This window comes from Mobula hypostoma, chromosome 4 (genome assembly GCF_963921235.1).
Source record: "Mobula hypostoma chromosome 4, sMobHyp1.1, whole genome shotgun sequence".
NCBI classification, from domain to species: Eukaryota; Metazoa; Chordata; class Chondrichthyes; order Myliobatiformes; family Myliobatidae; genus Mobula; species Mobula hypostoma.
This window is the reverse complement of record NC_086100.1, coordinates 156812819-156827421: the sequence shown is the minus strand read 5'-3', so window position 1 is coordinate 156827421 and position 14603 is coordinate 156812819. Positions and strand designations below refer to the sequence as shown.

The 14603-nt window shown below is 42.6% G+C and overlaps 1 protein-coding gene across 5 annotated transcripts in view; it reads right to left on the bottom strand.

Annotated features, from left to right (window-relative positions):
* Nucleotides 1-14603, bottom strand: part of LOC134345702 (uncharacterized) — a 127348-nt gene that overhangs the window by 12130 nt on the left and 100615 nt on the right. For 4 of the 5 annotated variants that reach the window (XM_063046799.1, XM_063046795.1, XM_063046796.1 and 1 more), the window contains exons 6-7: nucleotides 14081-14228; nucleotides 3354-10647 (exon numbers count right to left, since the gene is read on the bottom strand). In XM_063046799.1, the coding sequence (XP_062902869.1) occupies nucleotides 3545-10647; nucleotides 14081-14228 (7251 nt within the window). In that variant the 3' untranslated portion in view covers nucleotides 3354-3544. Of the gene's footprint in view, nucleotides 1-3353; nucleotides 10648-14080; nucleotides 14229-14603 lie in introns of those variants that run through there. The other variant, XM_063046798.1, reaches the window with a different exon arrangement.

The following is a 14603-nucleotide window of genomic DNA, read 5'->3' as shown; positions in this document are numbered from 1 at the left end:
GATGTAGTGCAGAAATGGAAGAATATTGACACAAGCTTACCTTTCCAAACATGACCATCTGACCACTAAATGGCTCACAGCACTGAGGTTACAAGCTTGCTGCTGAACTGCTTGGGTACTTCCTGCCTAGCCCTCGTGCTCTAAGCAGCTGACTACCCTTTATCATTCGAAACAACATATCTTTGACGCTTCATTGCCAACAGGGATATCACATCACACAATTCCATGTCGTGCCTAATGCTGGTGGTGCAAGCCAGAGTAAAATGTTCAGAAGGCATTTATGAGACCATAAGATATAGGAGCAGAGTAAGGCTATTTGGCCCGTCGAGTCTACTACGCCATTTCATCATGGCTGATCCAATTTTCCTCTCAGTCCCAATCTCCTGCCTTCTCCCCGTATCCCTTCATGCCCTGGCCAATCAAGAATCGTTTATCAATTTCTGCCTAAAATATATATACAGACATGGCCTCCAGAGCTACCTGTGGCAAAGAAGTCCACAGGTTCACCGCTCTCTGGCTAAAGAAATTCCTCCTCATCTCCATTCTAAAAGGAAGTCCCTCTGTTCTGAGGCTGTCACCTCCGGTCCTAGACTCTCTCACCATAGGAACCATCTCCACATCCACTCTATCAAGGCATTTCAACATTTGATAGGTTTCAATGAGGTCAGCCCTCATTCTTCTCAATTCTTGAGAATACAGGCCCAGAGCTATCAGATACGCTTCGTATGACAAGCAAATCAATCCTGGAATCATTTTCGTGAACCTCCTTTGAACCCTCTCCAGTTTCAGCACATCCTTTCTAAGATTAAGGGCCCAGAACTGCTTACAGTACTCCAAGTGAGGCCTCACCACTGCTTTATAAAATCTCAACATTACATTCTTGCTTTTATACTCTAGCCCTCTTGAAATTAATGCTAACATTGCATTTGCCTTCCTCACCACAGACTCAACCTGCAAATTAACCTTTAGGGAATCCAGCACAAGGACTCCCATGTCCTTTTGTACCTCAGTTTTTTGTATTTTCTCTCCATTTAGAAAATAGTCTGCCCTTTCATTTCTTCTACAGAAGTGCATGACCATACACTTTCTGACACTGTATTCCATCTGCAATTTCTTTGCCCATTCCCCTAATCTGTCCAAGTCCTTCTGTGGCCTCCCTACTTCCTCAAAACTACCTGCCCTTCCATCTATCTTCATATTATCTGCAAAGTTTGCAACAAGACCATCAATTCCATCATCCAAATCATTGATATATAATATAAAAGGAATCGGTCCCAACACAGACCCCTGTGGAACACCACTAGTCACCTGCAGCCAACCAGAAAAAGCTTCCTTTATTGCCACTCTTTGTCTCCTGCCAATCAGTCCACTGCTTTATCCTAGTATCTTTCCTGTAATACCATGAGCTCATAGCTTGTTAAGCAGCCTCATATGTGGCACTTCATCAAAGGCCTTCTGAAAATCCATGTACGCATCAACCAATTCTCCTTTGTCTATCCTGCTTGTTAATTCTTCAAAGAATTCCAATAGATTTGTAGGGCAAGATTTTCCCTTGAGGAAACCATGTTAACTCCAGCCTACTTTATCAAGAAAATTCATCCTTAACCATCAACACCAGCATCTTCCCAACCACTGGGGTCAGATGAACTGCCCTATAGTTTCTTTTCTTCTTCCTCTCTTCCTGATTGAGGAGTGACATTTGCAATTTTTCAGTATTCAGGAACCATTCCATAATCTAGTGATTCTTGAAAGAACATTACTAATGCCTCCACGATCTCTTTAGCCACTTCTTTCAGATCTCTGGGGTGTACACCATATGGTCCAGGTGACTTATCTAATTTCAGACCTTTCAGTTTCCCAAGAACCTTCTTTCTAGTTATGGTAACTTCACACACTGCATTGCCCCGACACCTGGAACTTCCAGCATACTGCTAGTGTCTTCCACATGAAGATTTATGTAAATCATTTATTCAGTTCTTCTGCCATTTCATTCTCTCCCACTACTCTCTCTCCAGTATCATTTTCTAGCAGTCTGATATCCACTCACCTCTCTTTTACACTTTATGTATCCGAAGAAACTTCTGGTATTCACTTTGATATTATTGGCTAGCTTATTTTCATATTCCATCTTTACCTTCTTAATGACTTTTTTCATTGTCTTCTGTTGTTTTTTAAAAGCTTCCTATCCTCTAACTTCCCACTAATTTTGCTCTATTATATGCACTCTCTTTGGCTTTTATGGTGGCTTTGACTTCTCCTTTTAGCCACGATTGTGTCATCTTTCCTTTAGAATACTTCTTCCTCTTTGGGTGTATATATCCTGTGCCTTCTGAATTGCTTCCAGAAATTCCAGCCATTGCTGCTCTGTCATCATCCCTGCCAATGTTCTTATCCAATCAATTCTGGCCAACTCCTCTCTCATGCCTCTATAATTCCCTTTACTCCTCTGTAATACTTATATATCTGACAGTAGCTTCACCTTCTCACATTTCAGGGTGGATTTTATCATATTATGATCAATTTCCCCTTAGGGTTCTTTTAACTTAAGCTCTCTAATCACTTCCAGTCAATTGCACAACACCCAATCCAGAATAGCTGATCCCCTAGTGGGCTCAACCACAAGCTGCTCTTAAAAGCCATCTTGTAGGCATTCCAGAAATTCCCCCTCCTGGATCCAGCACTAACCTGATTTTCCCAATCTATTCGCATATTGAAGTGCCTCATGACTATTTTAACATTGCCCTTTTGGTATGCATTTTCTGTCCCCCATTGTAATTTGTAGGCCACATCTTTACTGCTGTTTGGGGGTCTGTATACAACTCCCATCAGGGTCTTTTTATCCTTGCAGTATCTTAGCTCTATCAACAATGATTCAACACTTTCTGACCCTATGTCACCTCCTTCTAATGAACTGATTTCATTTTTTTACCAACAGAGCAACGTCACCTCCTCTGACTTCCTGTCTTTTCAATACAATATGTATCCTTGGACATTAAGTTCCCAGCTATAATCTTCTTTCAGCCGTGATTCAGTGATGCCTACAGCATCATACCTGTCAATCTGCAACTGTGCTACAAGTTCATCTACCTTATTCCGTATACTGCGTATTCAAATATAACACATTCAGTCCTATATTCACCCTTTTCTATTCTTTACACCTTTTACATTGCAACTCGTCCTGTTGACTGCAATTTTCTCCCGTCAACCGCCTCTCATCACACCAGCTACCTCATTTTCAGCACCGCTACCTGCGATTCCTGTTGAAATATGCCATACTTACTCGTTCCATGAGGTTGCCCATTCACCGTCTTTTGCCGCATTGCCCCTCCCATATTCCCATTACATCCACTCTGTTTAACCTCTGTGCTAAGATCTGGGCCAAATACATATATAACAGCAGGATGGTCAGGGGGTGGGAGATCACTTGTGATCTGAGCATATCATGTGTTGGGGATCATTGGTTGTACTGCAGAGGTTAAACAATAACATAAGCCGGGTGGGTTGGGTAGCCTATTTCTGTCTTATAATTTCTGTGACACTGTTCTTACCATACTTCTTTAGGAGCACTGTCTACCCCAAGTTCTCCTCGATTTGGAACCAATGGAGATTTAGAACGCTGCCTTTTTCTCTTGCCAGCGAAGGCTTCACTAAGATGCTTGTACCCTGGAGTGACAGTTACAGGTGTGCCCCTCTGGACTGTGTCTGGCTGGTCCAGAGGATTCTTCAGTTTATGTGAATTCAGGACCATCTCGACATCCTCTAAGAGCCTCCTCTTCTTACTGTTGAACTGCATCTGGTAGGTGAGAATGTGAAGGGTGGATGATGTGCGTTCTGCAGCCACCTGCCTCATGTCTGCGATGCTCTTCAGGACTACTGTGATGTGTGCCATCTTCCCAAAATCTTTCACAGGCGCCCTGATCAGCTTCTCCAAAAGGGCCGCCAACTGCCTATAGTTGTGGTCCAAGTCTGATTCAGTGTTGCCATAGTTTATGGTTGCCGTATGAGGCACCATGTTCACATACTCACTAACACTAAGGTTATGTTGATAAATGTAGTCCCTAATTGCTATCACTTCAGACAGCTGCCTTGACATAACTTGAACTGCATAGGCATAGTTGCTGCTTTCCCTGTACTCAAAGATTAAATCCACCTCTTGTTCTAGGCGGGAGATTGCTCGCTCCAGTTCATCACTCAAGTCCTGCAGATATTCTTTGCGGCAGTTTGAGAAATTCGAGTTGTACTGTTGAATGTGAAGAAGTTCAGGAAGCAAGGAGGAGTCAAACCACAGCATTCCTCTGTATGTTGGCCTGCTTGCACGATGAGCTATCAGATTCTTTAGGTACTGAGCTGTTTCGAACATCATGAGTAGCTCGATGTAGATTTCAGCGGCTTTAGAGTTCAGGAGAATAGGGCTGGTGTCCTGGGCAGCAAATGGGTCAAAAACATTGGCTTCTGTCACCAGGGCATTTTCAGTCTCGACTTCCTGGAGCACTTGGAAAAGTTTCTTCAAAGACTCCACATGACATTCGCACTTGACAAGGAGCTGGTCCAATTCTGCCTGCTGAGCCCCCTGGAAATGCTCCAGGATTCTTCCAACAGAATCAAACTGCTCCGAAGGAAGTTGGAAGCAACTCTGGAGGCAATCGTTCAGTCCATACTCTGGGTGCTCTGGGAGGATATCCTCTACTGAGTGGAAAGATATTGTACCCAGTGTCCTGGGTGGTTTGTCAGCCACTTGGGTGACGCCCATTTGCTCTTTGCCATTCAGGGGTATCCTTCCTATATTGCTATAGCTATTGTACAAGTCCAGTGCCTCTCTGTTTAACTCTGAGACTTGCTTTGTTGTATTGCCTGTCTGACTCCAGTCCTTATTGCCACCCCGTAACTTGCGTTCTCCCCTCATCTGCCAAACTAGCGTTTTGGCTACATTGAACTGAAGATGCTCCAGCCCAAACCACCTGAGCTCTTCATTAGGCACCGAGTTCTCATGGATGTACCGCGTTTTCCCCTTTACAAAGTCAACAATGACCCATAAATGCAGCAACTTGGCCATATCGTGCTGGCCTTTGGGTAGGCTGGCAAGTCTGCTTATCAATGCCCTCACATTTTTGTGCAGTGTTGACAAGTCTTCCAGACTGGCCCCATAGTTAATACTGCACGTGATTGGGACAGACAGGCAGAAGCAGGAGCAGTCTGAGAGGTTTTGTTTTACTGACGAGCATTCATCCAATTCCCGTCTGTGCTTCAGGTAGACATAATAGGCATTTTGCCGCATTGTTTCTGTCAGGCAGGATTTCAGTATCTGCGTCTGGTAGTCACTTAGTGCCTGCAAACAGCCACTTGCTATTCTCTCTTGGAAAGAAGGGTACAGGCTAGACTGCTGCTGATAACCCATCTTCTTGGTCAGCAATTCTCCATACAAGGTCTCATCATACCATAGCAGGCTTCGCAACGTCAGGCCGCCTCGCAAGAAGCTGATCTTGTTTTTCAAGAACCACACTGTTTCCATCATCATCTGCAGCTCCACGTATGGCTCCAGGGCACTGGGTTTTAAGCACACTACGCTCGCAGCGCTGTGCAAGCCATTTCGCAGCAACCAGTTTCTGCAAATAATGGTCTCTGCAAAGGACACACCCTGTGACTGCTCAAACGCCAAGATGAATGCAGGCAGCATTCTCTCACACTTCACTTTCAACTTTTCTAAGCTCTGTAGCAGTGACGTGCTGTCAGCTTGATACAGAATCTCAGATATCTTGGCTACAAGAATACCAGCTTGCTGGGTTTCCTTTGTACTTGGTGAGTGTCTGATTTTATGGGCCCAACTTTGTGCTTCTGCCCTGCCTGCCTTGTGACTGATGCCAGGCATTCTGATCTTTACCACTCCACACCCATTCTCAGATGCAGTTTTCGCTTCCTCCTCCTTCATTTCTGTTAAATCCTCATTTCTAAGTCTGACAAAGGAATAATTTTGGAATTTCACCATGCTGGGTCCCTCCTGCAGCACTACCGCCCCGGGTTCGGTTTGGGTTCCCACCATTTGGAGATCATTGGTGCACTGCTCTGCTTGGTAAACTGCAGGAGACTTGCCAACCTGAACCGCAGTGGGACATCCCATCTCTGCCCCATTTCCCGTGATTATAGGATCAATCCAAGATCCTGCTACTTGGCTTGTCATATTGAATTCAAATTGGGAGTTACTGTGTGGAGTTCCTGCTTGCAGTTCAGTTGTGTTTAATTTCACACGAGGTTTGGCTGTTTCTGGCTCCATGTCAGACGCCACAATATATGAGTTCTCTCTGGTCTGCTGTGAGTCTGTGAGATATGGCAATTTTGATCCTGTGGAAATAGGTATAACAGGGAATTTGGCTTTGAAACACTGTGGCACAGCGTCAACAAGGAAGGGTTTCTCGAACGATCTAGTTTGGAATTCCACTGGTTGGGGATGGAGTAGGTGTTGTGATGCATCAAACTCAGCAGAGGATTTGGGCATCTTAATAGGAAGGGGACAGTCCAAATTTTGACAACCACAGGGAGAATTCAGTTCTGAACCACTGGATTTGCAGTAGGCTCCCTGGTTCTTGCCTAATGTTGTTCTTGATTCATATTCACTCTGGGGCTGTAAATTACTTCGTGTCTCTGTCAGTTCAGAGGATTTTATTGGATGCCTTGAATCCAAGTGCTTCAATGATTGGGTTTCAGAAGGTACTTCCAATTCTTGAGGTTTGTTTAAACGTTTTCCCATTTGAGAGTCAAAACAAACTTCTACCACTGGGGAACCAAAGGGAAATTCCAATACTGTTACCAAGTCTGTGTTCCCCCAAACGTACATTCGACCCTCTTTGGAGTCAACATCTAATTTAATTTGGGATTTTGCAAGGGTAGAGGTAGTTGAGGATTCCAATGGCTTGGGATCGGCTGAGACTCCCATTTCTTCAGCACTCATCAGGCAGCAAACATCTTGAGGATCTGCTGAAGTGGATCCAGCTCCAGTCTGTGCAGTCTGGACACATAAGTCACTGGGGAGATGCGTTTTCTTGGATTTGTGAAGCACTCTATGACTTAATCTTTGTTGTGTGATTTGCACATGCTTGTTTAGTGTAACAATAGTCCAGGGGTAGTGTATATTTTGCATGCATTTTAAGCACACCCGTGGATTTACTACTAAGCTTGCTATTGAAGCAGGCTTTACGTTGCTTGTTGCGGTCCACTCACTTTTCTTGCCTTTTGCACATAGCCTTCTTTTACACAACTGCTTCAGTTCAGATACTAAACTCTTCGGTTGCTCTTCGCTGGTGACCCCATTATCCCTTGTCTCAGTTTTCCAAATAAACCGCTTCCGGTGTTCTTTACGATGTCGCCGGAAATACATATCATAACATTCCCAAAAATTATTGCAGTTAGTTTGATAGGATTTTGGCAGTAAATTTTGGTTCAAATTCACACCAATTCTTCTTACAATTTCTGAAGACTTATCAACCTTCTTAAAGGCTTTATTTAAGTCCCTCACAGCACGGCTAAGGAGCTTTGACAGTCTGCTGCTTTTGCTAAAGGAGGCTTCGCTTGACAGAACAGATACTGCATGGGCAATCTTTTTTTGACAACTGTTGAAAGCATGAACACGATCGTTATACAGAGAATAGAGGTTATCAGTGGAACTGCCTGCCCCTCTGAAATCCCTTTTATCATCATCTGTGCAAGACATGTGCACTTGTGACATAGACTTGGTAGACCATTTAGGTTGAAACAGAGCCACAGCTTTGCTTTCTAGGTGATTATTTTCTCTTAACGTTTTAACATTTTTATCACAATATGATATACCTTTGGTTTTATCAGAAAACTGACCCTGATTGTCTTCCTTAATAGGTTTGTGCTCTCTGTCTGTTGGGGAAGCAATCTCTTGTTGAACAGACACTCCATTATCTTCGTCAGTGCTCTTTCTGCTCATACAAAGTTCCTGACTCATATGCTTAAAGTTTAATGCAATACCACATTTTGAGGTAACTTTGGAATTCTTTTTCAAGTTATGTTGTTTCTTAGAATGGTGGTTCAACTTCTCCACATCTTTCCCATGTGGCTTTGATGCAGACATTTTCCTACTCCTTTTCCTCAACACTGATTCTTCAGAAAGGCTGTCAGCTAATCTTGGGTTATCCCTCTTTGACTTAGTATGACTACCTATGTGAATTCTCTTGGTATCATGGGAGTCACTTGAACTCTTTACCTCTGCCATTTCAGATTGGATATCTGCCAGTTTTTCAACACACTTAGTTGCCATGTTGCAATCACAATTATTTGGACTGCCTTCATGTCCACTCATAGAAGGCTGAATATCCCTTGGCGAAGCACAAAACAAATTTGTTTGCCTACAATTTTTGGTTATCTGTGGATCAGGGCAGCTTAATGTTGTTTTGTTTGAAGAACAATGCAAACCATTTTTAGATATAAGATCACATGCTTCACCTTCTGTACTTAACTCTTTGATGTCTGTCTGTGACGTCTCTCGAAATCCTAAGTTTACAAGCATTGATACAGGCTTACTAAGTAATCCATGGAAAACCATATTGCAGGCTTTCTCAGCTGTTTTCAGGCAGCTCTCACTTTGCCTTTCACTGATGGTTCTCATCAGTCTGTGAGATGCTTCAGAGATGCCTGGATGATTAGCAATATGATCAGTTAACCCTGTTAGATCAGGGTGTGAATCAGACGATGCATTAAGACCACTGCTTAAGGTCATTTGCAGACTGGCAATTGCTATTTGACTGCTTAAGACTGGTAAACTTTCACTGATGGGCACAGAGTTCGACTGGATTTTATTATCTTCACCACCTGGAGCCTCTGAACAATGAGGAACCAATTGACTAGCTTCAGTTACAGATGGTAGTGGAACATGCTGTCCATCATTGTCCATTTTTCTGGCTGTGCCTGAGTCTACGTTTATTTGCAATTCATCCTCTCTGGATGTTTCAAACAACTTCTCCCAATCAATCCGCGCTCCTAAGAAAATGAGCAAAGGGTCCGTGTTTGATGATTTTCCATAAGCTTTTTCAATGTACTTAACTGAAGTAACCGATGTCTGCACTTCTTTGAGATGAGTATCAGGAACTGACCTTTCTTCAGTGTTGCCAGTTCCTCCATTTTCCAAAGAGCTCTGTATTTGTCCTATCATTCTGCTTTTATCACTTATCCCAATGTTTACCTTTACTTTGGATATGTCAGCCGTTTCACAACTATCTGAAATCTCTACATTTGTTATACTCCAATCATCTGGATGGTGAATGTCACTGAGGAAGCTGAACTGTTCATCTCCCCCATAATTGCAAGCGACAGAAGGAGATGATGCCTGCGGCTGACATATGGTAATGGCTGACACATCTTGAGTCACCCTTGTCTTTCCACTATCAACGGATCTCTGTAACACATCAGCCACATGGCTCATTCCAGGAATATCTTCAGCACCAGACTGTTCTGTGATTACAGCTTCTGTATTGTATAATAGGCCACAGCCAAGCTCATTCCCATCATGTAAGACATGGTCCGTTGCTGTCATAATGGTCTGAGGACCTCCCACTGACTGCTTTTCCTTCACTTTTACATCAGGCAATGTGATTGCACGTTGTCCAAGCCCCTTAGACTCCGAGAGTCTGCAGGCAGTGACCAAGTCAGTGCTGCATCCGCAAGAAATGTCCAAATGCGACAATGCACATGAGCCTGGCTTTGCATCTTGTGCTGAGGAACCGTCAGAGTTACACAGAGAATGGCTGTCATTGGCTTTGGATGGAACAGCATTGCTGCATGCACAAAGTCCAAGTTCATTTCTATATCTTTCATAGTACTTCTCATATAATTTTAATCTGCAGTAGAAGGTCCATTTATCCCCCTGATTAAGCATCTGTAGTGAATTGATCCTTGAAAGTCTCTCCTTATCAGGTAACACCAGAAAGGCAGAATACTTCCTCAATTTTTTCTTCACCTCGCTTTCATATAAGTTTAAATCTTCAAAGTAGGGCTGCCCAGAAAGTTCAGCGGCATTTAACCTGGAAGGAAATGTACTTTTTTGTGTGTCTGAGTCCTTTTTCATGTCTAACTCTGTCAATGAGGAAAGGGCATTTTCTTTTTCTACTGGCTTAAATTCATGACAAATATTAGCTTCAGAAATTATTGCAGCACTGTCCGTGGTGCTCTGGGATCCACCACTGGCTGATGTCATGACCAACACCGACATTTCCAAAGGCTCCAAGTTTTTACGGTCTTCTGCTCCATTCTTCAAGTCATGACTCTGTGCTTCATCTTCCTCGGCTCTGTTCAGCACTGGCTGCTCGGCTTCATTCACATACCGCTGCTGCGGAAGCAGGGAGGAATAAGCATTCAAAAAGCAAATGGTCCTTATTAAGGTGTTAATATCTTTCAGTTGTTTTGCAGACAATGACATTGTTTCAGGGAATAAATGTTTCTTTCCACTCTCCACATAACTACCCCTCTTCACTAGCCTTGGATCCTGGCTCGCACGTGAAGTAACTATGTTGCCAAGACTGTTACTTGGAGAAGCAGGTGGATTCATCTTTTCGAAAACTTTCTTGTACACAACTTTAGCATTTTTTCCTTTGCCAAGTCTTTTGGCGACAGTGCAGCTCTTCAATCTGGGCAATTCTGTTGAGTTTATTGATGAAATAAAAGGACAATAAACTAAATGTTAGTTTGAATATTTTCACCCTAAGGGCCAACAGTATCTTACAATAATTTTTGCTTTCAACAGTCCCCAATTATTTGGTTACCTGGATCTCTCTTGTTTATCTAAACCTGAAAACCCTGATAACTTGATTCCAATTCATCTGTACTATGGCTCATTCCAAGGTTTACTTCAGGGATTGTTTAGCAAGATGGGGAAGGGGTGGGGGAAATGAAGTGTCATTTTGACCATTCCTTTTCCATGGGTTTTAAGGAAAGAATGGATAGACTGAGACTTCTTTCCCTTGCGTTAGGAGACTGAGGGATGACATTGTAGAGGTTTGAGTGGCATAGATAGGGTCATAGTCTTTTCTTCAGAGTAGGAATATCCGAAACTTGAGGGCATAAACTTAAATAAGATGGAAAAAGATTAAAACGGACCTGAGAGGCATCTTTTTCCACATAGACAATAGTGAGTATATGGAATAATTGGCCAAAAGTGCTTGGTAGAGACAGGTATAATCATGACATCTAAAAGACATCCGAACAGGAAAGTTTTAGAGGTATATGGGTCAAATTACTGCAAATAGGACTGGCTCATTTAGATAACCTGGTTGGCATGGATAAGTTAGGCTGAAGTGGTGTAAATCTATGACTCATCCCATTTTGAAATAAAGCCAGTGAAAAGGTGAGGCGGGGATTCTGCACCAAGGAGACAGCAGCTCTAGCTTCTGGCTGGTTTTTAAAGACTGGAGTATCAAGAAGAAGCAGAAAACCTGGAGGATAACGACTATCATTTGAGGGCTTGGAGGAGGGATATTTGCTCCAGCCATGAACTGTGACTTGGATACCCAAAAGATAAAAGCACTTTTTGAAATGTATTTACTTTCTGCAGTCCCACCTCCCAGTGCTCCTTTTGCCCCAGTCACTACAAAGAGAAAACCTGTTGGTTTTAAAAGCCTGCACCTTCTCCCCTCGCACAAAGTCTCACAGGAAAGGCAGCTGTGTGGCAACTCTGGTGTGCTATTTGCAGCCTGAATTAGGCAAGTTCCCCTAACTCCCCAGTCTCCAGTTAACCCTATGCTGTTCTGAAAGGTCAGCACTAGTGTCACCAGGAGATATAAGCCTTGTCAGTATAAATGCCTGGGCACTGTGTGAAAACAGGTCCTGTGAGACAGATGTTGAGAACTTTGCAACCCATTTTAAATAAATTAAGTGGTGAAGAGAGTGAGATGGTGAGAAGCAGTAAAGCTTCTTTAAATGTTTATAAATAGATATGATTAAAATTGTTTTTTTAAAATTGTTAAACCTGCCTGACTTGCTGCCTTTCCTCCTAATAAGCTATTCCTGTCATCTGGTCTTATTATTACAATAAACTGACCCATGTATTCCCAGAGATGGGGATAACATGGTTGAGGTCAGTGCTCTGCTTTGGGGAGGTATAATTTGGAGGGGTTTATCCTCCTGATGCTGACTAGTCAACATCAGCCACATATTCATGGAGGCATCAGAGGAGAACAGGTTCAATTGAGGCCACAGCATCAGTTGACCAGGATGGCCTGCAAACATTCCTTGACTGCGGAGAGAACTCCACATCACTGAGTGATTGGTATTGACAGACCCAGAGATCAATGACACTGGGAAAGAGGATGGTGGGAGGGGAGAAAGGCTGGAAGAAACCTTCCCAGCCAGAGGGAGACATCTAAACAGTATTGTCCATTAACCTCAGTGACCCACCTAACTCTACGGTGAAAGTTGGGGCCACCTAAAATTGTAGGTCTGTGATTATGGCCATGTATTACTGAAAACCTAGCTACCTAAGCCCATTTACTGTATAATGGAGGAAAATAGGATAATAAAAAGTTACTCAATCAAATAGTTTGCAGCTGATCTGTAGGAGAGACATTGTGGTGCAGGTGACAGAGCTGCTGCCTCATAGCTCCAGCACTTCGAGTTCAATCCTAACTCTAGCTGTCTGTGTGGAGTTTGCATGTTCTGTCTGTGACTGCATGGACTTCCCCTTTCCTCCCAGATCATAAAAGTGTAGAGGTCGGTACATCAGCTGGCTGCTGCAAATGATCCTACAGTGTAGACGAGTGGTACAATCTGGGGGGTGGGGTGGGGAGGGGAAACTACAATGGATTAGGATAGGTTTCATGTAAAAAATAGGTGTTTGATAGGTTAAAGAACCTATTTTCATGCTGTATCTCTCTATGACTCATCTTTTACTTGTCAGTAATCCCTATCTCTTGATACCCAAGAAAAATCTTTTTCCTTCGTCTTGAAATTATTCTCAGAATCTACAATCTTCAGTAGGAAGAATCTTCACTTTGGTTTATGTGCAAAGAACCCCTTGAATCCTGAATGACCGGGCTCTATTTCCAAAGCTCATTTTAAAATATTTTTTCACCTTTGCCACATGACCAGTTTTGTAAATGACAGTGGTGGAGCAGCCAACTGGGAAGCCAACATACATTGCTTTTGATAGCACTACAACAGCCCATGAAAGGTTAATTTTATGGTTTCCTGCTCCGTGAATTTAGAAAATTTGTGGTGATCTTTGTAGTATTCAATATTCAGTAATATTTGAGTAATATTGTAAATATATAATTTGATTAAGCATTCAATCAATGCTTAATTGTGGTTCTGTGGAATGCTCTGCCTCAGAAGGCAGTGGAGGTCAATTCTCTGGATTCTTTCAAAAAAGAGTTAGGTGGAGCTCTTAAAGATAGCGGAGTGAAGCGATATGGAGATAAGGCAGGAAAAGGGTACTGATTGTGGATGATCAGCCATGATCACAGTGAACGGCGGTGCTGGCTCGAAGGGCTGAATGGCTGACTCCTGCATCTATTGTCTATTGTCTATTAAGCATTCCTTGTTTGTTTCCATAATTGAATATGGGTTATATGTAAGAAGTACGTGAATGGCATACGTCATTACACCACCACATCATATATGAGTGCCTCATGGAAAAAAAAAGGAAAGGAAAACTAGGTAGGCAAGAATCCTGGTTCTTGTGTTTTTTCTTTCAATTAATGTCTGGAGTTACAAAACATAACAATATTAATCTTTTGATTTTTTTATTATGAACTTTCAATTACAGAAAACCATTTCTCTAGACAGGTCCTCTCCAGCTTATGAATGCCCAACTGATGTACAGTTTGTACATTCAAGCAACGTATAAGTGACATACAGGACACGAATAGGCTGAAGGCATCATTTGCTGGGTGGAAGTCAGTTTGCAGGCACATATCTGACTTGAAACAAGAACAGAACTCTTGCCAAAATCTGGAAATGACCTGTATCCAGCTTAATGAATTTCTTTGTTAACTATATAGATCATCAAAAGGATTCCAATATAATAATGAAACTTGATATAGAGGTAGAGGCCTGTTGGACCCCTGTGTTTCCTTACCAGGCAATGCAGCAAATCTGTGCCTGTAAGGCACCTCAGCAGATTTCATGTCTTGACCCATGAATTTCACTGTAACAAGAGCGTAAGGCAAGCAATGCCTTGGATATTCCATCGTTTCACACAATTCATTGAACTCGTACAAGTAAACCTAAATATTGTACACAAAAGGACAAAGAAGGTAATGGCAAACAATTTGGGTAATGGTTCCCTAAATTCAGGAGAGTTGTTCATCATTTGAAAAAAGATACACATCACTTCATTCAGAATACTGGAGGAACTCAGCAGGCCAGGCAGCATCTATGGAAAAGAGTAAACTGTTGATGTTTCAGGCCAAGACCCTTCAATTGGCTTTCCATATCTACGAAGGGTCTTGGCCTGAAACATCACTGTACTCTTTTCCATAGATGCTGCTTGGCCTGCTGAGTTCCTCCAGCATTTTGAGTGTATTGCTTGGATTTTCAGCATCTGCCAATTTTCTCCTGTTTGTGACATCACTTCATTCTTTAAAGATGGAAGAAAACAG